The sequence below is a fragment of the Dasypus novemcinctus genome, chromosome 5 (genome assembly GCF_030445035.2).
Source record: "Dasypus novemcinctus isolate mDasNov1 chromosome 5, mDasNov1.1.hap2, whole genome shotgun sequence".
In the NCBI taxonomy this organism is placed as follows: Eukaryota; Metazoa; Chordata; class Mammalia; order Cingulata; family Dasypodidae; genus Dasypus; species Dasypus novemcinctus.
In genome coordinates, this window is record NC_080677.1 from 43,002,260 (window position 1) to 43,025,210 (window position 22,951).

At 35.6% G+C, this 22,951-nt stretch overlaps 1 protein-coding gene across 2 annotated transcripts in view; it reads right to left on the reverse strand.

The window, feature by feature from the left end:
- Nucleotides 1–1,204: 1,204 nt before the first annotated feature.
- BZW2 (basic leucine zipper and W2 domains 2) overlaps nucleotides 1,205–22,951 on the reverse strand; it is a 55,134-nt gene continuing 33,387 nt past the window's right edge. For both annotated transcript variants that reach the window (XM_004467942.5, XM_004467943.4), the window contains exons 5-12: nucleotides 22,570–22,635; nucleotides 19,442–19,577; nucleotides 13,817–13,926; nucleotides 10,460–10,630; nucleotides 9,184–9,330; nucleotides 7,993–8,131; nucleotides 3,147–3,269; nucleotides 1,205–1,664 (exon numbers count right to left, since the gene is read on the reverse strand). In XM_004467942.5, the coding sequence (XP_004467999.3) occupies nucleotides 1,636–1,664; nucleotides 3,147–3,269; nucleotides 7,993–8,131; nucleotides 9,184–9,330; nucleotides 10,460–10,630; nucleotides 13,817–13,926; nucleotides 19,442–19,577; nucleotides 22,570–22,635 (921 nt within the window). In that variant the 3' untranslated portion in view covers nucleotides 1,205–1,635. The remainder of the gene's footprint in view (nucleotides 1,665–3,146; nucleotides 3,270–7,992; nucleotides 8,132–9,183; nucleotides 9,331–10,459; nucleotides 10,631–13,816; nucleotides 13,927–19,441; nucleotides 19,578–22,569; nucleotides 22,636–22,951) is intronic.

Sequence of the window (22,951 nt, forward strand, 5' to 3'; positions counted from 1 at the left end):
TTCTGGGAAGCCAGCTGCCACGTTATGAGGATACTCAGCCAGGTTAGCTATGGTCCCCTGTGGTGGGGAATTGAAATCTCTGGCCAAATGTTGGCAAGGAACTGACATCTGCCAACAGGCACATAAGTCAGCATAGAATCAGATCGTCCAGCCTTTTGATAACTATAGTCCCAACCAACAGCTTGACTACAATCTCAAGTGCAATACTGAACTAGAACCTCCCAAATGAGCTGTTCTTACATGCCTGACCCACAGAAACTGTGACCTAATTTTGGGATTTGTTACGTAGCAACAAATAATATAACTGCTTTTATAAATGGGGCAGGTCTTATTTTCGAAAAGAAAGACAACTGTTTTTCAGAGAAAGAAATTGTTTTGGTCTGGAATTGTTATGTCTTTGCTGTACCAGCATTTTTTTCCATGCTTGCTCTCTTAAAATCAGAATCTACATGCAAAAAACACTCTGTGCTAGAAAATGTTAAGTGTTTCATATTCTAGAATTGCTAGTTCTAGATTAGAAAATATTTTCCAGATGTTTATTCAATAGCAGTGGAGTTAAAAACTTTTGCTTGAACTATAGAAATTTACATTCTAAAGTATAAAAAATAAAAATTGACAGCAGAATATTATGGGGAAAAAAAGTACTGGAGTGGGACTATGAAGATGGGACTTCTGTTTCCTTCACAATTCTCTACTTTTCTGGGTCTCAGTTTTGTCATCTTAGAAATGGTGGAGCAAAGTCAAATATCTGCAAGAGGGTGGTACCTTAAGTTTTTCAGGAGTTAAAAAGAAAAAGACTTATGTAATAGATCAATGAGCTTTCCCAAACTGTCATATGCTTTACATTGCTTCTATAGAGAACTGGGAAATTTCTTTTAGCTCTCCTTTAGATTGAGAGGAAATAGTGCTGAGAGAAACATTAAGTGTGGAACTCTGCATTTATATGTTTAGCAATAGGTTCCACATATAATAACCCCAGGCATTCATGCTAATTGTGTATATTTTTTAGTTAATTTCCATTTTGGTAATAAGATAACAGTGCAGTTTTACTTATTATGATAATTAAAGGAACAGAGTAGTTTTTAGATGACAGGAAAAATGACTATTCAACATTTTGGGTGGAAAAAAGTATAACGCTAAAATGCAATTTGTTTTAAGAAATCATGCATGGTAAAGAAATAAAAACTCCAGGAATATAAGCCCAGATTTTTAAAAAGCCATTTATTTTAAAAAACTGGTTTGTCAAATCACATACACAAGCAGATACACAACTACCAAAGTGGCCCTGTAATAGACACCAGTGGGGCATTCACCACACAGTACCTGAAAAATACAGCTAAAAAAGGAGTCTGTTGAGTATTTAATTTTCAGATTCCTACTTGACTCCTTGTTGAATGGCTTTAAGTTAGCATATAGTGAGTGAGAGGTAGAGTCCCAAGTATAATATCTGATGCCTCAGGGCTCCATTAAAAACAAAACAAAAACAAAAACCATTCCCCCCTCTGCACAAGGGAAGCCTATCCTATTTTTTTTTCCTTTGTGAAAACAGAAGCCAAGTTTCTCTTCCCAAATGGTTCAGCATTCCCAATCAAAAGTGGTATGTGGCAACCTCGGTATTGTGCTTTGTTGAATCATCTAATTTTCTTCACCTTCTGATTCAGACTCTAGGAGAAAAGAAACAGTGAAAAGTAAGGTATTTTATTTACCCCAGACTACTTTAAATAAGATCAGGAAAGAATTTCTAATAGTAATTTCATAGTATGTCTTCTTCCCTCTTCCAAACCTAGAAACATTTCCCCAGGCATCCAACCACTAGTAAGACAGTTAGTTATTATCTTTCTAAAAATGTAACATGCACATATATTAGAAAATATTTTTTATTCTTTTGGATCACCTAAAGAATAAATTTTTAATTCTTAATTGGATTCACTCTCAGCATTTATCCACCTTGTGTCCCATTTCAAATTACCAAACAACAAGTAAAAGATGCCATAACAGAGAAGCAGTTGTGGCTCAATTGATAGAGCATCCGCCTACCATATGGAAGGTCCAGGGTTCGATACCCAGGGCTTCCTGACCCGTGTGGTGAGCTGGCTCATGTGCAGTGCTGATGTGCACAAGATGTGCTATGCCACACAGGGGTGTCCCCTGTGTAGGGAAGCCCTACGTGCAAGGAGTGCACCCCTGAAGGAAAGCTGCCCTCCTTGGAAAAAAAAAAAAAAAGCCTGCCCAGGAGTGACACTGTACACACGGAAAGCTGATGCAGCAAGGTGACGCAACCAAAAAAGTCAGTTTCCCGGTGCCACATGACAAGAACGCTAGTGGACACAGAAGAACACACAGTGAATGGATACAGAGAGCAGACAACAGGGGGAAGAGGAGAAAAATAAATAAAATACCTTAAAAAAAAAAAAAGATGCTATAACGGGGGAGCAGATGTGACTCAGGCAGTTGGGCACCCACCTCCCACAGGTTCCAGGTTTGGTTCCTGGTGCCTCCTAAAGAAGACAGGCAAAACAATGAGCAGACAGTGAGCAAAAAACAACGAGCAGACAAAATGAGAAAGTGAAAAAACAACAAGCAGACAACAAGCAAAAAAAACCAAGCAATACAGTGACCAGACAGCAAGTAAAAACAAAGACAAACAAAAAAAGAGCAGGGAACAGATGTGGCTCGAGCAGTTGGGCACCTGCCTCCCAAATGGGAGGTCCTGGGTTCAGTTTCCAGTGCCTCCTAAGAAGAAACAGACAATGAGCAGAAACAAGCAAACAATGAGCAAAAAAAAAAAGGGTGAGCAAATAGACAAGGGAAACATGGGGGGCGGGGGGCTAAAAAGATGCTATAATAATCTATATAATCCCACAATGTGTGATTAAGTCAAATGTATTTTTTCCCCTCATATCTGATTATTTATTTCTCTTTGTTCTTCATTAGATTGGATAATTTGAGTCACATTTTTTCCATGTAGAAAGTTTTATTGCCTTGATTTCAGAAAGCGGGTTTAAGATGTAGGCAAAATGTTTGCTATAGAAGACAAAGAATTTTAGTTTTAGGAAAACAAGAAAAATCTGTGAGACAGGTAGATACCTTACGATCTAATAAATTATTTGCTAAATGACTACCAAAATTGTTAAATGGAATCATACCTTCTTCTGCATTCTGTAACCATTCAACAAATTTCTTCATCTGGTCAAGAAAAACACTTTTGCCTTTGGCAACATGTGCTTCTTTGTACCATTTCAATATCGCTTCTTCACTCAGGACATCAGCTGCAATTTTCAATCAAAGATTGCAATGTTATTACCTAAATGCCATGTTAAGACAATTTCAAGTCTCATAGCTTAAAAGAAAGCATTCCCTTTTAATACTAAAAGTTTTAATATCAAAGAAACCCATATCTAAAATATCAGAATATAGAAACCCTGCTTACTTCCCTGTAGCAGAGTGCCATATTTTAGCAGTTAGCTTAGTAAATGCTTTTTAGATGATAATATAAATGTCATAAGGTTGGGTATGATGCAAACCAAGCCTATAGGTCATTACTGGGACTTGGAAATCTCTTACAGTGCTACTATGCTGGTAGAAAATGGAATTATTTTGTAATTTTGCAAATGAATCAGCAATTCCAGCATTGCAGAATGCTCTGCGTCTGATCAAGTTCAACCATATCTTGATTAAGCAGTATCTTCAAATGATTCGTCTTTTAAGGGAATTTTCTTTTAGGAGAAAAGGGTGAATGAAAAAAAAATTTGGATGGGATTGAACAATGATATTAACAGAGCTCCCTGGGTGTGCTGTGGAATCAAGACGCACATAACCCACCTCCTTTCTCTACCTACTGGAAAGCATTAGTTTATTTTCCTCAAAAATAATATACTAAACTACAAGAATGCATGTAAAGAGAAAAACAGATATGAAATATTTTCTATAGGTTTCTAAGGAATACTATTACCTAAAACTATAAATTCCACAATGATCCTTGATGTCCTCAAGTTACTATTAATTTAGAATTCTTAATGTTAAGAATATGAAGGGAAATGTGAAAATATCAACCTACATACCCTACCAATGTTCTAATGGTTGTCTTTTGGATTTGAGAGTGGGAAATAAGATGGCAAATAGGTAAAAAGGATTTATTTTTCTCCAAAGTCCGTCCAATCCAGTATAAATGCCGATAAATCTATGGGACATTGATAAATCACTCTACTGATGTATTTGCAGTTAAAATATAATTTTGACTTAGAAAAAGAGAAAAATAACTTTAAATAATTTTATATTATCTTTGCTGGCCTCTTCATAACAAAAAAATTAAGTTTTCTTTCTCATTTTTAAAAAACTTAGTAACTGGCTCTTGGAAAAGGCTCCTGGATTAAGTTGAACAGACTGAATAGATTAAAAATGGACTTGATTGATTTTTCAAAATATAAGAAATATTTTTTGTTTGATTTTTATTATTAAATATACTATATTTTGCAAAGAAAGGAGGAAGCCTGGATTTATTTGTTTGTAAGGACTGGACAATAAGGTTGTAATCAGGAGTCCTTTAGGATTACTATTAGCTTCTTCTGTTTCTAATGCTACCCTTTCTATAAAACATTCCAAATCTCTGAGTTTCTAGGCTATATGCTTGTGATTTAGATCAGAAATTTCCAAATTACTTTGATCATATACGCCTATTAATAAAATAACTTAAAGCATGTACATCCTATATCCTACATGTGAACTATTCCTATTGTTTTTTGTTTGTTTGTTTTTAAGAGTAAAAAATGTAAAGGGAATGTCTATGTCTTCCACACTATAATGAATTGGGCATTATAAAAAGTACACTTTGGAGTGCTGATTAAGACTGCAGGTTAGTGATAGCATTTGCCAAGGTTTTCCTTCTGAAAATTGAGAGCTCATTCATGTGTTTTAATTGCCCCACGTAGGCTGAAAGAGGCCAGGCAAATACTAAAATGCTTGTCAGTGACAGTCAGCGTGTGTGAGAAAGATAGTGAATGATATGTAAAACCTATCAAATGCATTGTTCACTGAAAACCAGGCAAACTGCAGCCGCCTGCAAAGTTGAATTCTTTATAAAGAACCCAATTTAGTGATAAACACTTGTTGTATTATGAAAAGGCCAAATTTCTGGTAGCAGAAAATAAATAACCCAATACCGAAAGGACAGAAGCAGTTATACGGGGTAATTTATGCAGAGAAGGATGAACATCAAAAACTGACAAGTCTAATCTATTGTCAAAGAGACAATATTGAAAATGTGGTTGAAAATCGCAAAGTTTTAGACACTTGTTATTATGTAGGTATTTAAGTCTAAAACTATGTCACTTAAACTTTAGGAAATTCAGTATTTTTCATTCATAATGTCACATAGGGATACAAGTAAAAAATAATTTACCCTAAGAATGATGGGGATATAAGTTGAAGACCCTCACATTTTTCTAGAATAAGAAACTTCTTTTAGAAAAATTTACAGGAGGGACAGAATTTAAACTAAGTAATCTCTCTCTGCAAACAAAAGCCATGATAGAGGTACTGGTAACAATATTTGAGAAGATAGTTTTATCTTTCAGATCTACATAGTGAATATGGCATTTATTTTCAGGAAGAAAGAAAGGAAGATGAATTATTTTAAAAAGTGAACAATGTGATTTTTGACATTGATGAATTAACTGTTTTTTTCTTACTGCCTTAGAAATATAAAACTCTAGATTATAATACAGAAAGTGGGTCATCACTACATGATCAATCAGCACTTTTTACTTCCATTGCTGGACATTATAGTTTATTCATTTTTATATCAATGTTACTTACTAAACCTATTTTAAAATTGTTTCAATAGTGATATTCAATTAAGTATTGAAGGGGACATGGGTAATTATGTTCCTAAATTTCTGCCACCCTCAAGTTCTGGAAATACAGGGAATGTGTAAAGTGTGTATGTGTGTGTGCAAGAGATTAAAGCAAGAAAGAAGGAATGGTTCTCATTACAATTTTAAAAATTTGATTTAAGGAGGAAAGTTTTCCTTACAATATACAAAAGAAATCTTCATCACTAGATAAAAGAAGCAAACAAGATACTTTTTGATATTTGTAAAATGTGTATGAATAACATGGAATTAGTGATAAGTGTAACCTTGAACATGCTACTGTAAACTTTATTGTAAACGCTACTGTAATTCACAGAATCTGTCCCTTCTGGCATTCAATATCTGGTCCAGAAAGAAACAACATTCACAGCATTACCTGGAAGCTTGTTAGAAATTCAAATTCTTTGGCCCTATCCTGGACCTATAAAATCAGAATCCCTCGGGAATCTGTTTTAACAAGCTCTCTAGGTGATTCTTATGCATGCTAAAATTAGAAAAGGAGTATTTTAAAGCATATACAGAACAAGAGCATCCAAATCCTTATAAAAATAAATCAAATATTTCCTGGTGACCAAGTGTTTGTTGGACAAAACAAGGTCAAAGTTAAAACCAACATTAAAAAAGAGACGGTAAACAAGTAACAATCTTAATAGTTGTATGGAACAATTCTTCCTCCGGGATTGAATTTTCTCAAGAGAAAGGAGGTCATTATTTCTTTTAGAAAAAACAGGCTATCTTTGGGACATGATGAAATTACCTAGAAAATAACAGTTAATTTTAAAATATCAGTGATATAGTTTAGATTTCCATTTAACAAGTTTTCTGATGTCATTTTTAATATTAACGAAGCTAGAACAATGCTGATTTTGCTACTTACCTTTCCAGTGTTTCCTTGAGCCTGCTCCTACCTGCCACAGACCATACTAACTTTGGATTATTAAAAAGCTGATTACCTAGTTAATCAATGACCTAAGGAAGAGCTAATGCCTCCTCCTTATTTCCTGGTGACCACTTCTTATTTTAGTCACTGTTCCTTATTTTAGTCACTGTTTAGTCACTGTTCCAATAAAACAATTATTGACATGGAACTTGGCACTCATCACATTCCTGCTTAAATGAAAAATGCTGTGGAATAAGAGTGCCCTGAAAAAGGAAAGTATCACCCAAATACTTATGCATATGATGTATGATTTGAAAAATCTCTTGGCCAATTAAAATTCTTTTTGCGAAATGCTATTATTAGACATTTTAAAAATAGTTACTTATCAATAATGTAAAAATTGTTATATTTCCAATACCCAAATTATCATTTAAAATAGTCAAATTTAATAATATATGAATGGGAAAAGCAACGTTTTTCACCATACATAAATATTGCCTGTATTAATTTATACTTTAGTTTGTCTGACATTATGCCATTATGCAATAACCACTAATAAGCATATTATAGATGTTCAAAATTTATCATTCCTAAAATGCTCCTTTTCTTTCATAAGACTACAAATATCCAGACCAAAAAATAGTTCAGATTGAGATCCGTTAAAATTCTAATGGCATTTACCTTTTAACAACAGTACAGTTGTCCTGGCAACCTAATCCTTATAAATACAGTAAATGTAAAAACCTAAAAATAGCCATTTCCTTGGAAAATAGGAGAATAGGTGGGCAAAATAACTACAAAGGAAAAAGGTCAATTATTTTCGTAATTTCAAAGCCAGCTTTTTGGCATAGAGAATGCTCTGAGAATGCCCTCTGCATAAAGTATTTTGATAATCATAATCCAGACAATTCAAAAAGGAGTTTAATCATTTTAAGTAATGACCTTCTTTCACTATTCCCAAGAAAGAGCACACAGTTCATCTCCACAGCCTTCTAGCAACTCCCACTAAGAAGTGCCCAGGGGCCTACGCAGGATAGTGCCAGAGAGCATGCATCTGTAGCCTTTGCACCCTCCCTCCCTACATGGTATGGTTACTTCACTAAATTTTGCAATAATTAGCATCTTTGCAGTGCCCTAGATAAACAAGGCCCACCCCCCACCCCAGCTTCAACTCCTGCTGTGCCCTTCAAAGTGTATCAACAAGCAATAAACATAAAATGGTGGAACAACACAGATGGATACCTTTATAAAAGAGAACCACGATCTTCTGAAAGGCTTTCATGAAGTGGATGTTGTCATAACAATATTCCTGAACCTTCTGGAGGAGGATCAGCTCTGACTGACCTTGGGAGCTGAAAACAGCCAGTAGGGGAGCGTATTGCTAGAACAGAAAGAGGGGAGAGAGGTAAAAGCTGTTACTTGCAAGAGAGGTACAGAATTGACATCACTGGAATCTTAACAGTAATTTAGAGGTCTGCTTATAAAATATTCACTTCTAGGATTATCTTCTTACTATCTTTTATCCAATCAAAATTAATTCTTTTTATCTTGCCATCTCATTAAATTTCTCTCACTGTACTTACTAAAAGAAGGGACCAAATACAAGGTTCTAACTATATCAAAGATGATCACTGCTATTATTCGTTTGATTGTCAAATGTATACTGTAAAAATGAGGTTCTTTGGGGCTGCTCCGATATCTCCAATATTGGAGTGTGGCATTGCTGTTAAAAGAGTGGGAGGCTAATTCCCCAGATCCCCTCTCCAGGTTATCTTTATGGCTGTGTTCATATTACCTTATCCATTGTTTTCTCATCTCCTCCATGGAACCTTCCCTCATCAACTTAATTTGCACAGTTTACTCACTGCTCCGATCTCATAAACCTTTTTCTTTTTTCTACCTAGTTTTTATCTAGTTTTTGCATCTGCCCAATTCAAGTATAATTCTGAAGGTAGCATTACATTTTCCACTTGTCTTAATATAGGTTTAGAGGCAGAAAGTGATTTTAAAAAGCAAAAACATACTTCCATACACAAAAATACACAATTTACAGGATTAGTCGATTTTCTCCAACCATTCAGATACATTTCAAATTCTAATATCATTTGTGATTTACTTAAAAAAAATTCACTAGGAATTTCTGTCATTTAAACAGAAAGAAGCTAGCAGACTATGCCTGTTTCCCTGTAATTTTTAAGACTGTGTATGACTATCCTGTGAATTTTCTGAAACTTTTAAAATAAGGTCTTAAACTTAGATATTTGACATGCTCATATATCTGAAACATTTTGGGCAGCAGCAAATTTGAAAAGAAAAAAAAAAAAGGAACTCTGCCCAGAGGCAGGGGGGATTACAGCAGGAATCCATTTGCTATACTCTTTAGAGCTGAGGCTGGTCTGACAGCTGAGACAGTTCCTTATTATGACCCTTTACCTTCAGGTGCTTTAGGGCTTGCTCGGCAACAAGTTCTTCCTTCTTGTTCCATTCAACAGCATTCATTATACAGGTCCACAGAAGTCCAATCACTGCTGTTTCTGGAAGATCATTCCTCTTCATTTCTTCCTTGACATACAGCACCATCTGAAATTCATGGAAAAAAGGGTCAGAGAGTGACAGACAGATTTCCCTACTCACTAAAATGTTTGGGGCAGATAAGAAATTTTCAGTTTGGTTCTTCCCTTCCTGGTATGTATTCTCAGATTGCCAGAGGGAAGGAAAACACAATAATAATTTGTTCTCAAAGCAGATTTATTTTTAGTCTAAAATTAACAGGCTTAGTTCTAGCCAGTAGGTGCTAGTTAACATGGAATAACAGAAAATCCTTGTTTCCTAGGAGTTATATTTTTATAGGCAGGAATCCCTTTGGGTCCAGCAGAGTAGAGAGATTTGAACCAGTTTGACATTCTTGAGACTTGAAGAAGGCAATAAGGGCTATGAATTAATACCTCCTTCCCTCAACTTTAAACATCCTGAGGATATGTTGGGTTTGTTCAAACCCATTCTCCACAATTCATACTTTAGTTATTACTCCTGATGCCTTCAAACCTCATCTCAATGAAAAATTAATTTATAAATAAATAGTAAAGTACAAAATCATTTTTTACTTAATACATACCACATTGGCAACACTCAGCAGGTGTTCCCCTTAGAACTATGTTTGAGTTGGCCAATTTATCTCAGATCTACTAGTATGGAATTTTGTTTTGCCCAACTTATAATAATAATGTATTTTATAACAAATGCTTGGAGTTTTTTTTCCCTTTGAAACAAAGGGGGAGGGGGAGGAGGGTCAGGAACTAAAGTGAGTGGCAAAAGAAAGGATGCATTATTTTAATTTTTAGACTGTCATGTAAACTTTTTAATTTTTTGTTTGGAAATGATGTTTTCTCTAGGCATGTGTACAAAATAAATATATAGTTATAGAGAGTCATAGCTTTATAAATTTTTATAGTATTTACATTATGGAGTATCAGAGCTTTTGCGAATGGGATCAAATAAGGCATTGTTCCAACTGCTCTTTTCCTATAATATGAATTAAAAATAAACTATTGTTTTTCTTTCTTTACCCAGGATTAACAACTAGTGTCAATTTCAAACACTAATCAAATGCTTAACCATATCATATAATCTGCAACAAAGTGGGAAAACATCATACACGAGGGTATACACTGGTGATGGATAGTTAACCCTATCTGAAACACTCGCCCACCTCCTTGATTGGGCATTCCTGAGAAAGACGCTCCTGGAGCTCCTTCTGGAGTTCCTTCCTCGTGCCCAGGGACTGCTGGACTCGGAGGAAGTCAGAAAGCTCCTTCAAACCTGCATCAGTGAAATATTTAGCAAAATGATCCACACTCTGTCTGTTAACTGGAAAGAGCTCCTAAAAGAGAAAAGGAAAAAGAGACTGTTAAAGAGTCTCACTATACAAATTTCAGTAAGTATAAAGTACAAAGTTTTCATATTAAAATTGCACTTAGGATATAGATAAACTAGCTTCACTCATTTTTTAAACATTAGATATTTTCTTTTCTGAGATACCAAGACCAGATATTGAACCTGGGATCCCATATGCAAGAGGCTGGCACTGAACCACCGAGCTACATCAGCTCCCCCGTGTTGGCTGTCTCATCTGTTTGCTTGTTTTCTTTAGGATGCACAGGCAACTGAACCCAGGACCTCCCATGTGGGAGGCAGGTACTCAACTGCTCAAGCCACATCCACTCCCAACCAGTATTTCTGTTAGTTTTACTTTAATCAAGTATAGCATGTGTAAATACAGAACTAAATTCGTTACATTAAATAAAAATACCAAAATGTAACTTTGAAAAACAGCATTGAAACTATTATCACACCTCAAGTACCTCTATTCATATTCTGAGAAAATGCTATTATTCTAAAATATTAGCTCAGGAGTTAAAGAGAATTCTATTGTATCTGTTAATGACAAGCCTCTCAATTAAGTTCACAGCAGAGATCTAATCTAAATCTACCATACCAACTCCTCAGTTTATTTACATAATTCTGATGGAAGAACAAAAACATAAAAGAGCAGTAAGTCATTGCTGCTCACATATTTTTACCTCATTTTCACTTCACCCTACACAGCTTGGTAGAGACTTAGTAACATTTGCTTATGTTCTAATCCCTTGTGAGTTCTAACACCCAACTAAAAAATTAAGGCAATGTTTATACCTTTCACATCTTCTGGACTCCTGCAGAGTCTAAAATTAGATCTAAACTTCTTTCTTGATTAGATTTGCATATATATGGCCAGTGTTATGTGACTCCAATTAAAGTCACAGGAGAAAGATCGAAATGGCTACCATACGTAGGGACATAGCCAAAGGCTTCTATGTCAAGACTCAAATGTTAATTTCCTATACATTACTATCCCATAATTTTACTTTTTGAGCCATGAGTTTCAAAATGTCAGAACAGTTGGTAGGAGCAGCTATCAAACATACATACATGTTATAGCAAATGTTTCAGAGCAGACTGAAATTTTGTCATTGACTTTTGTGCTATCACTTCACTATCACACTTGTACTAGCGCTTTCAAATTTGAGGAGCAGGGAACTAAGTTTTACTGTTTCTTCTCTGAACCAAGATGCACTAGGCACTTTCCTAACAACCTCATAACCACCATATAAAGTAGAACGTTTTCTAGATGTTTACCAAGTCTCTACAAGGTTAAGCAGCCTGACCCAAATTATTTAGCCAGATATAGGTGTGTCTCCAAAGTCAGTGCTCAGTCCACCACTCCACGTTGGCAGTAAATACTCTGCACATATTGCTTGTAGTTTGTGAACTATATCCAAAGTCAATATATTATATTAATATATAAATTATAATAATTAAAATAAATAAAAATTATTAATCAGATTAAACTGAGGGGATTTCAGTCTAAATCATATCATGCCCTGGCTTGGTCTGTGGAATGCACAATTTGCATTAACAAATGCAAACCCAACCCTGGCATCAGCCTCTATTACCTCTCCCTTAGCTTATGGTCTCCCTGCTTCTGTCTTTGCTCCCTAGTCCATTCCCAATGCAACAGCCACAGTGACCCTGTTAAAACTCTACGTCACATTACACACAACTCTGCAGAGAATCCTCCAAGAACTCCCCATTGTGCTCAGAATAAAAGCCACAGTACCCAGAGGATATGGGCCCTGCTACACTCTCTCTTACTCTCCTCTTTTTGTTCCTAACATGTCATGCATGCTATTCCCTTTGCCTAGAACTTTCTTCCTCCAGATATCTACATGGCTCACTTCCTCACCCCTTCAAGTCTTTACACAAATGTCACCTTATCAGAGAGGCTGTCCCATGATGACTGAAAATTGCATCCCATACTCTGACACTCCTTAGCCCTTTCCTACATGATTTTTTTTCTTCCATAGCACTTTGCTCTTCTATTATACTGCATATTTTGCCTTTTTATTTAATTTACTGGCTGTCCTCCTGCTGCAGAATATATGACTAATAAGGGCATGTATCTGTTTGTTTGGTTCCTTTTAATATCCCCAGCTCCTAGAAGAGTGATGCACTATACAATCAATAAATATTTGTTGAACAAATAAATCAAGATAGCAATTTCTCCAATTACTTGATTGCTATTCCCTCTTCCAGTAAAAGGGGACTGTATCTCTCATCCCTTTTCCTCTCTAAGTTGCTAGAAATTTTCTTTCTTCTATTCAATAGAAGCGGGTAATTGCTAAACTCTGAGAATATGCTATTTTCTAAAATGTGCTAGCTGAGAGTTAAAGAGATTTTGTTTTATCTGCTAATGAAACAACAAAAATTTCCTCTAGTTCTTTTCATTTGTTGATTTACGAAATACCAGGCGGGCATAATAACCCTGCACCCACTGAACTTACGCTATCTCTGCTTCTTGTACTGAAATATATCTACAGCACCTAAATTGCATGTATCTTTTTAAAAAGGAGATAGAATTTTAAATGAATAGTGGCCTAATGAAGTCACAACTCTTGACTTCTTGAAGGAAATAGGCTTTAAGAAATAATTAAGTCTTTGGTGGCAAGTTGAACAATCACCTACTTCCTCCTCTTTAAAAGAGATTCCCTTCCTGCTGCCTCCCTTTAGCGGTAGAGAGGTAGCCAATCAGTGGACTGTATTTTCTCACCCATTGCCAGGCTCCTCAGTGACTTCTTCTGGCAATTGTAGGCGAGTGTTTATTGCACCTTAAGGGTTTAGTCCAGGCTCCTGTGTTCCTATTCTCTGCCATAAGGACAGCATGGCACTGATGGGACTTGCTCTGTCAGCCCGGGTCCCAGAATGACAAGGCGTGAAGTCCAGCTGAGCTACAGCTGCTCCACAGCCAGTTCCCAGACCCAGTGGCAAGACATATTCTCCCTTCCTATGAACTTCCATCCTCCTCAGCACCTAGTCACTTATATTTTAGGACATTTGCCAATTACACAGAAATTAAAGACACATTCCAATTCAACACAGGCGCAGGCATTTTAGTCATGTATTACATTGAAGGAAGGCACTGCCAAAGCCATGACAGAAGCATACGATTCTTTCACTAGATGATACTTACAAGCAGCCTCTTGTCTATGTTGGCTTTTCTCAAAGAAGAGGTAACAGAGTTGGCATCTTTTTCTGCCATCCATGCTTTAAAAAGCTTGACAGCAAATGAGGCTGCGATGCCTGTTTAAAAGAGAGAGTTTCATTCCTTTAATGAGCAACAACTCATGTGATGATGAGAAGGCAACATTCCCACTAGGCCTCCTGAAATGGGTAAAGAGCTAAATTTTTTTATTTAGTGCAAAGTTCTGAGGAACTGCCAAAATGTCTTCCATAGCAGCTGCACCATTTTACATTCCCACCAACAATGAATGAGTGTTCCTATTTCTCCACATCCCCTCTCACACTTATTAGTTTCTCACACTTGTTAGTTTTTTTTTAAGATTTATTTATTTTTATTTATTTCTCTCCCCTTCCCCCCCATCCCAGTTGTCTGTTCTCTGTGTCTATTTGCTGTGTGTTCTTCTTTGTCTGCTTCTGTTGTTGTCAGCGGCACTGGGAATCTGTGTTTCTTTTTGTTGCGTCATCTTGTTATGTCAGCTCTCCGTGTGTATGATGCCATTCCTGGGCAGGCTGCACTTTCTTTCACGCTGGGTGGCTCTCTTTATGGGGTACACTCCTTGTGTGTGGGGCTCCCCTACGTGGGGGACACCCCCGCGTGGCAGGGCACTCCTTGTGCACATCAGCACTGTGCATGGGCCAGCTGCACACAGGTCAAGGAGGCCCAGGGTTTGAACCACAGACCTCTCATATGGTAGATGGACGCCCTAACCACCGGGCCAAGTCCGCCGCCCTTCTTAGTTTTTAATAGTAGACATTCTACTGGGTAAGAATGGTACCTCATTGTGGTTTTAATTTGCATTTCCTTAATGGCTAATGATTAGCATCTTTTAATGTGCTTATTGGCCATTTTTTAAATTGGGTTGTCTTTTTATTGTTAAGTTGTAAGAATTTTCACATACTCTTGATATTAAACCCATATCAGATATGTGATTCCCAATTATTTTTTCCATTCCTTAATATGGATCTTAAAACCCATTAGTTCAGAAAAACAATGCAAATTTGGATTTATCTCTATAATCCAATATGGCATCAATTTTAAAACCTTAAATTCAATTAAGATCTGAAACCATAGTGAATGTAATTTCCTATTAAGAAAATAGGAGTTGAAGTCCTTAACCATATGCCACATACACTATGTGATGTCCATAGCAAAGGTATCTTTCTACTTTTCTTCTCCGACATTATATATGAAAAATTACCAACTTATAGGAAAATTGAATAAATGGAACATTCATATACCCACTATCAAGTTTTTATAACTGTTAACATGGCTGTATTTACCTTAAAATTTTTATTTAATATACACACCACTTAGGTTTTCAATACAATTAGGTAGGTAATTATTTTCTGCAATGAAGGGTAGTATAATCTCATTAATGTTTAATTCTATCTTATTTTTTTAAGTGTTAAAATGGGTAATAATAAACAAGATATGTGAAGTGTCATGAATTCTCTTCTGAAAAAATAGTTAAAAGGCATATATGAAAAACCCACAATTAACATTATACTCAATGGTGAAAGATCGAAAGCTTTCCCTCTGAGATCAGGAACAGACAAGGATGCCTATTGTCACCACAGTTGTTCAATATAGTGCTAGAGGTTCCAGCTAGAGCAATCAGACAAGAAAAAAGGAAATAAAAGGCATCCAAATTGGAAAAAAAGTAAAACTTTTGCTATTTGCAGATGATATGATCCTATACCTAGAAAATCCGGAAAAATCCACAACAAAGCCACTAGAGCTCATAAACAAATTCAGCAGAGTGGCAGAATACAAGATTAATGTTAAAAAATCAGTTGTGTTTCTATACTCTAGCAATGAGCAATCTAAGGAAGTCAGGAAAAAAAATCCATTTACAATAGTGACAAAAAGAATAAAATATTTAGGAATAAACTTAATCAAGGGTGTAAAGCACTTGTATTCAGAAAACTGCAATGCATTGCTAAAAGAAATCAAAGAAGATCTCAATAAATGGAAGAACATTCTGTGTTCATGGATGGGAACACTAAATAGCATTAAGTTGTCAATTCTACCCAAATTGATATATAAATTCAATGCAATCCCAATAAAAATTCCAAATGTCTTTTTTTAAAGAAATGGAAAATCCAGTTATAAAATTTGGAAGGGTATGGGGCCCCAAATAGTCAGAAACATCTTGAAAAGCAAAGTTGGAGGACTCTTACATCCAGACTTTAAATCATATTACCTAGCTATAGTGGTACACCATGGTACTGGCATAAAAATAGACATATAGACCAATGGAACCAAACTGATGGTTCAGAAACAGATCCTCACATCTACGGTCAAGTGATTTTTGACAAGGCTGTCAAATCCACTCAGCTAGGGCAGTACAGTCTATTCAACAAATGGTGCTGGAAGAACTGGATATCCATATATAAAAGAAAGAAAGAGAACCCTTACCTCACAGCCCATACAAAAATTAACTAAAATGGATCAAAGACCAAAATATGAAAATGAGAACAATAAAACTACTCAAAGAAAATGTAGGGAAACATCTTCAAGACCTGGTGGTAGATGGGGATTTCTTAAACCTTAAACCAAAAGCACAAGCAACAAGAGAAAAATGGATAAATGGGACCACCTCAAACTTAAACACTTTTGTACAAAAAAGTGAAAAGGCAACCCACTCAATGGAAGAAAATATTTGGAAACCATATATCCAATAAGGGTTTCATTTCTATTCTATATAAAGAGTCATACAACTCAACAATAAAAGAGCGAGCAATCCAATTTAAAAAATGGGCAAAAGCCTTAAATAGATATTTCTCCTAAGAGGAAATACAAATGGTGTAAAAGCACAAGAAAAATGTTTAAGACCACTAAGTATTAGGGAAATGCAAATCGAAACTATGAGTTATCATATCACACCTCATAGAATGGCCATCATTAAAAAAAAAAAACAAACAGAAAACAACAAATGCTAAAGAGAATGTGGAGAAAACTTCACTGTCGGTGGGAATGGAAAATGGTGCAGCCTCTGTGGAAGAAAGTTTGGCAGTTCCTCAGCAAGCTAAATATAGAACTGCTGTATGATCCAGCAATCCCTCTATTAGGAATACATTCAGAAGAACTGAAAACAGTGAAATGAACAGACATTTATACACTGATGTTCATAGCTGCATTATTCACAATTGCCATAAGATGAAAACAACCCAAGTGTCCATCAACCAATGAGTGGATAAATAAGATGTAATGTATATATACATATGATGGAATACTATGCTATAGTAAGAAGAAATGAAAATGGGACACATATGACAACATGGATGAATCTTGAAGACATTATGCTAAGTGAAATGAACCAGACATGAAAGAACAAACATTTTATGGTCTCACTAATATGAACTAAATATGAAGAATAAACATATGGAGTTAAACCCTATACTATAGGTTACTAGAAGATAGAATGAAGGCTGAGAAAGGGTTCTGATGCTTACTGCATGTAGAATTTTCAATTAGCTTCACTGTAAAAGTATGGAAATGGATAGAGTTGATGGTGACATTTTTCTCATTTTTTTGAGGTACTGGGGCTAGGGATTGAACCTGGGACCTTGAATGTGAGAAGCCAGCACTCAACTACTGAGCCACATCAGCTTCTCTAAGTTGTTGTTTTTTTTTTTTTTCCATTTGTTTTGCCTGTTGTTTGTTTTTATGTTTTCAGTAGGCACTGGGAACTTAACCCAGGACCTCCCATGTGGGAGGCAGGCACCCACCTGCTTGAGCCACATCTACTCCCCGATAACACATAATAGTGAGCAGCAGCTGGTTTGTAAATGGGATTGTAGTTGAAGAGGCAGTTACTCTAGGGATATAAATGTCAACTGAAAGAAAGCTAGAGAATAATCTAGGGACTGAATAGCATAGTGAACTCAGAGGTGAACAAGGATTGTCGTGAATAAGGCAAATGCAAGAATGTTCTTCTATGAACTAGAACAAATGTATGTCACTATTACAAGGTGGTAAGAATATAGTGATGCTGGGAAAAATACAATTAATGTAACTTATGGACTATAGTTAACAGCTATATTGTAACATTCTTGCATCAATGTCGAAGAACATACTATACCAATGCTAAGCATCAGTAATAGGGGAATATGGGATTTTTTCTTTTGGACTAAAGAAAACATTAAAAGGTTTACTGGGGCTATTACTACAAAACTCTGATGAAAGAAAGAGCCACTGATATACACTTTCAAAAGAATGTACAAGGCATGGGCCTGTATAACACAGTGATCCATGTGATAGAAGATGGACTATGGTGAACGGTACAAATATGAAAGTGTTCTCTCATGAACTACAACAAATGTACAATACTAATACACAGTGTTAATAATAGGGGGTGTATGGAGAAAATATACCAAGTTACACTATCGACCAAAGTTAGTGGTAATAGTCTGTTCATGTTCTTTCATAATCTGTAACAAATATTCCACAACAATATAAGGTTTTGGTGGAAGAGTGATGTACAGGAATTCTGCACATTGTGCATGATTGCTTTGTAAGCTCACAACTTATCTAATAAAAAAATGAAAAAAAAAAAAGCCATACTATTAGCAATGCATTAACAACAATTAAAGAGTATAGATTGCTGTAAATCAGTTTTCTAAGCTGAAAACTGTAGAGTATCTCTAAAATCTTTTGCTTCTAGAATTACTATTCTTTTCTCAGCTACAAGAAAACTATAGCCCCTTTCAGTAAAGGCATGAATGAGGTTTGTGACTTCACATTGTAGGAGGAAATCTTACGTTCTCAGAAGAAACAGATGTTCTCACAAAAGCTCTTTTAATTTATTTTTAAGGAAAAATAACTCTTTGTGTGTGCTGCATTATACTTTGAATATTATTATCCTCCTACAAGAAAATAGCCCATTTTTGTCTTATTCTATAACCAAATCATTGTATGTATGCAAGACTCTTTCTGATACAGCAGTCATGACTTCTTTTTAAAAGAGGGACAATGAATATCTCAAAAATGGGATCAAAATGAACATCTCAGCACAAGTTTCCCCAGACCTTAAGAATTATCATTTTAGAAGAGTGGGTCCCAACCAAGGAAATAAGTACCCATGTTGGAAACATTTGGTATGCAAAAGGGCATTTGGGTTGTTACAGTGCATATGGGTGCTGCAGGCTTATATTTGATATTTCAGGGCAAAAATATCAAATGTCCCACAGGCCAAGAAGAAAAAAAAAAAAAGGCCCTGCACAATGAAGAATTGTCCCAATAAAATATGCCAGTAGAATCTATGTTGAGATAAATAGTGTGGAGCAGATCAATTTCAGGGCTTTTGACTTAGGCATATGAGTATCATGCTGAAGATTTTAAGTTTGCTATTATTCTTTCTAAAACTGTGTACAGGTCTGTATATTTTTTTATCCTAATTTCCCACAATGAACATGTACTACATTTTGTTATTTGAAGGAATATATACACACATACATTCTCTTATTGGGCGGATGGGTGGGTGATAGAGGACATTACACAGAGCCACTATTTTTATAAATATCTGTGACTTCTTTTTCCAGGTGATAGGCAAGGAAGAATGAGCCTAATTACCTTCTTTGACTAAGTTGTCAGTGAAGAGACTGGTGAGGATGGTGGCAGGAAGAGTGCCATTGCCCAGCAGGATCCCCGACAGCATTGCCAATTTTGTCTGCTCGGTTTCGGAAAAGGCTTTAAGGAAGAGGAGAAGCTGTGGGTCAAACAAAAGAAACCATGTCTATAAAGCAAAGAACTAAAGTGGGAAAACAGCAAATAAAATGTACATCCATGGCTGAAAATACGCAGTTTATATGTAAACATAATTACCATTTATTGGAAACACGCAACTATATTCAATTATAAATCGGGTGCTACGGAAAGTGACTTTATCGGGCATAGCCCGTTTCTTCTAAGTTTATTTACACATAGCTGTAGATAACATTCATGACAAGGAAAAGACACATTTGGAGAACAGGGTGCATAATTACATAAATTATGTTTAACTGTATACATGAAAAAAGGGTAATCATACACAATAAATGTAATATTTTCTGAAATATCTTATTTTTTTGCCTCTCTGGGTGTTCCCTCTGCTACATCTCCCCACTTGATATGGGGAAGACCAGAATTTTTAGAGCAAACAAAACCATACAAAATAGGAAAAGTCATTCTGAGTTTTTGACATCCAATTTAACAGCCATATAATTTTCTGAGTTCACAGCACACAAAAGTTCTCACAGCAAGACTGATGAGTGACACAGACTTGGTATTTCTTGGGTCCTATAGTTTACCACCAGTCCTGGTGATGAGATAATGGAGGCTATCAGGTAAAGCAAGTTCCTACCTGAGGAAAAGGAGGGAGAAAGACCTCTGATAGGAGCTGGAAAGAGCAAATTTGGAGGGGTCATGATAATGAAGGTGCTGCTTATGCCCTTCAGTACCTTGATCCTCCCACCCCCTTGGCCTAAGAGGAGAGGCACTGAAAACTAGCAGCCCCAGAAAGGATGAATGGAAGCCAAAGCAAAGGGGATTAAAACCCATTTCCCATGTGGAATTCTAAGAGTAGTCACTTGTAGAATGTGCTCTTTTTCCCCCCACCCTCCTTCACTGCATGCTTTGACTATATTCCATGACTATTTTCTCCATTTCTTAGGCATATTGCTGAGATTTCCTAGGGCTCATGATCACAATCAGGGACCTGATGACTTTTTCATGAATTTGTACCAGTGAAAAGTCACTGGCATCAATACAGGCTTAACTGCTTTCTTTCTAATAACATGGTTCTTCACCAACTCTATGATGTTGGATAGGGCAACACTGGTTTGCTATCCCCAATAGTTGAAGGATTATTATGCTAAGAAGAGGTTATGAGACTCTGCAAATATTTTCATTATGAGTGGCAGAACTGAAATCAAATCTGTTTGATTTCTAATTTATGCTTATTGTTAAAGTCTCAATGAATTAAAAAAGAGGTTACTGGTTAAGGCCCAGGGAGCGAAGGAATGAGAGTATCAAAGGGCAAAGTGCCAAGGTACACCAGGAATGGGGTAGAGTAAAAGAACTAACAAAAGCATTGAACTTCATATTAGTCTAGCCTTTTTTCCCATTTATCAGATGTGGCATGTATTGCAACAGAGCTGCCTTAAAAAAATGTAAGCAAATCATTCTTAAAAGCACATTCACCACATGAAAGAAATAACTTTTAACTATTCACGTGAACCTTGAACTGAGAAGTAAAAACATTACTGGTATTATTAAACAACACCATAAAGTTTAAAGTCATGGGTTTAATTTATTCAAATTCTTTACATTGTGTTTCCCATCATATCCATTCCTTTATTTATTTAACTATCACTTGCTACTTTCTGAGTACCTACAGTACTCAGAAACAATTTTTTATACTCAACAATTTTTTCCATAAAAATTTTCTCTTATCAAAAAAAAGTATGACATGCCTGCAGCACAAAATCAAACAACACAATAATGCAAAGATGTGAAAAATCCCTACTCTAATCCTATTCCCTAGAATTAACATTAACAGTTTGATGTGTGTCCTTCCAGATTTTAATGTACTTACATATGTCTACATATATAAATAACCACATGTATATTCATATATTGTTTTTTACTGAATTATGTGCTGATAATAGCTAAACTTTGTTGAGTGGACCAGGCACATTTCTGAAAATTTTATGTGCACTAAATACTTACAACAGCTTTGATCCCCATTTTATAAAAAAGACAACTGAGGCACAGAGAAATTATGTAACTTGTCCAAGGTCAAGTTACTACCAAATAGGCCTCTGCACCTCACCTGTCACTTAATGGATCATGAAGCATGTGAATTAAAAAAAAATTACTGCCAAATTGTTCTTCAGCATTATATGAGGAACCACTTTGGACAAGGAGCAAGAGAGCAAGTAGCAAAGAAGTAGATGTTATGGTCCTTTTCCTCATGAGGTTTATAGCTTGGGCAGAAATCTAAACTAGAAATATGACAAAGCAAAATACAAATCTGTAACAGGTTAATGTAGCACGTGCTATATATAAATACAGAAGAGTTACAAATTAGAGTAGGCAACATGTTGCAATTCTTGGAAAGAGGGTTTCTTTTACAACGTGCTACTGTTTAAATATTAGACTTCTTAATAAAAGCAAGTTACTAAGTTCTTTTATCTCCACAACTATATAAGAGAAATAGTTTTATTACAACTATTTTACAGATGAGGAAATCCAAGGGATTTAAATCCAGACACTCTATCACCAAAGCTATGCTTTGCTCCCTTTGCTAAACTTCATTTTTGAAAGTTAGCAAACTCTTCTGAGTGTTAGCTGCTGCCTGATGCTCTTTCACACACATGCTGATAAAGCCTCATACCTTGATTCTTACCCACAATATATTTATTTTTCTTGGCTACCTGTAATCTCTACTTTTTAATTTAAGCTCTGCGAGGCCAAAGCTCATGTTCTGTAAAACTACTCTTCCTAAACAAATCACTCTATATTACATTAAAATGAAAAGAGTTTGGGATAATCACATATTACTGATGATCTCATACTCATTTATTCATTCAACAAATATTAAAATTTACTATGTCCATGGCACTTCTAACCTATCACTATGTATAGTTTTTTTGTTTTTTGTTTTGTCCCCATTTACTTTATCACTTTAAATAAATAGGCACATTATATCTTGAATTTACCTTTTTCATTTCATCCTCAAATGCCTTTTCCAAATACTTGTATCTCCTGATGAGTTTATTGAAGACCTAAACATAAAACAGAACCATTAAATATTGCATAAAAAATTTTAAAAAGCATAGAAGGAGGTATAGAAACTGTCATAATCCTGGAGCTGCAATAATAAAAATATGTGATTAAGTGTGCTCATCTATGAAACAAGAAGTCGTACATGTGGAATAAAACATTCATTCATGAACATAACAGGAAGGGAAACCCAAAATAGACTTGATGAAGACAAATTAGTATAATTTAAACTTTTGAAATAGAGATTGAAAATAACAGACATGAAGGGTTTATGGATACAGATACAGACACAATGGAGAGGAGATCAGAGTTCAGGAG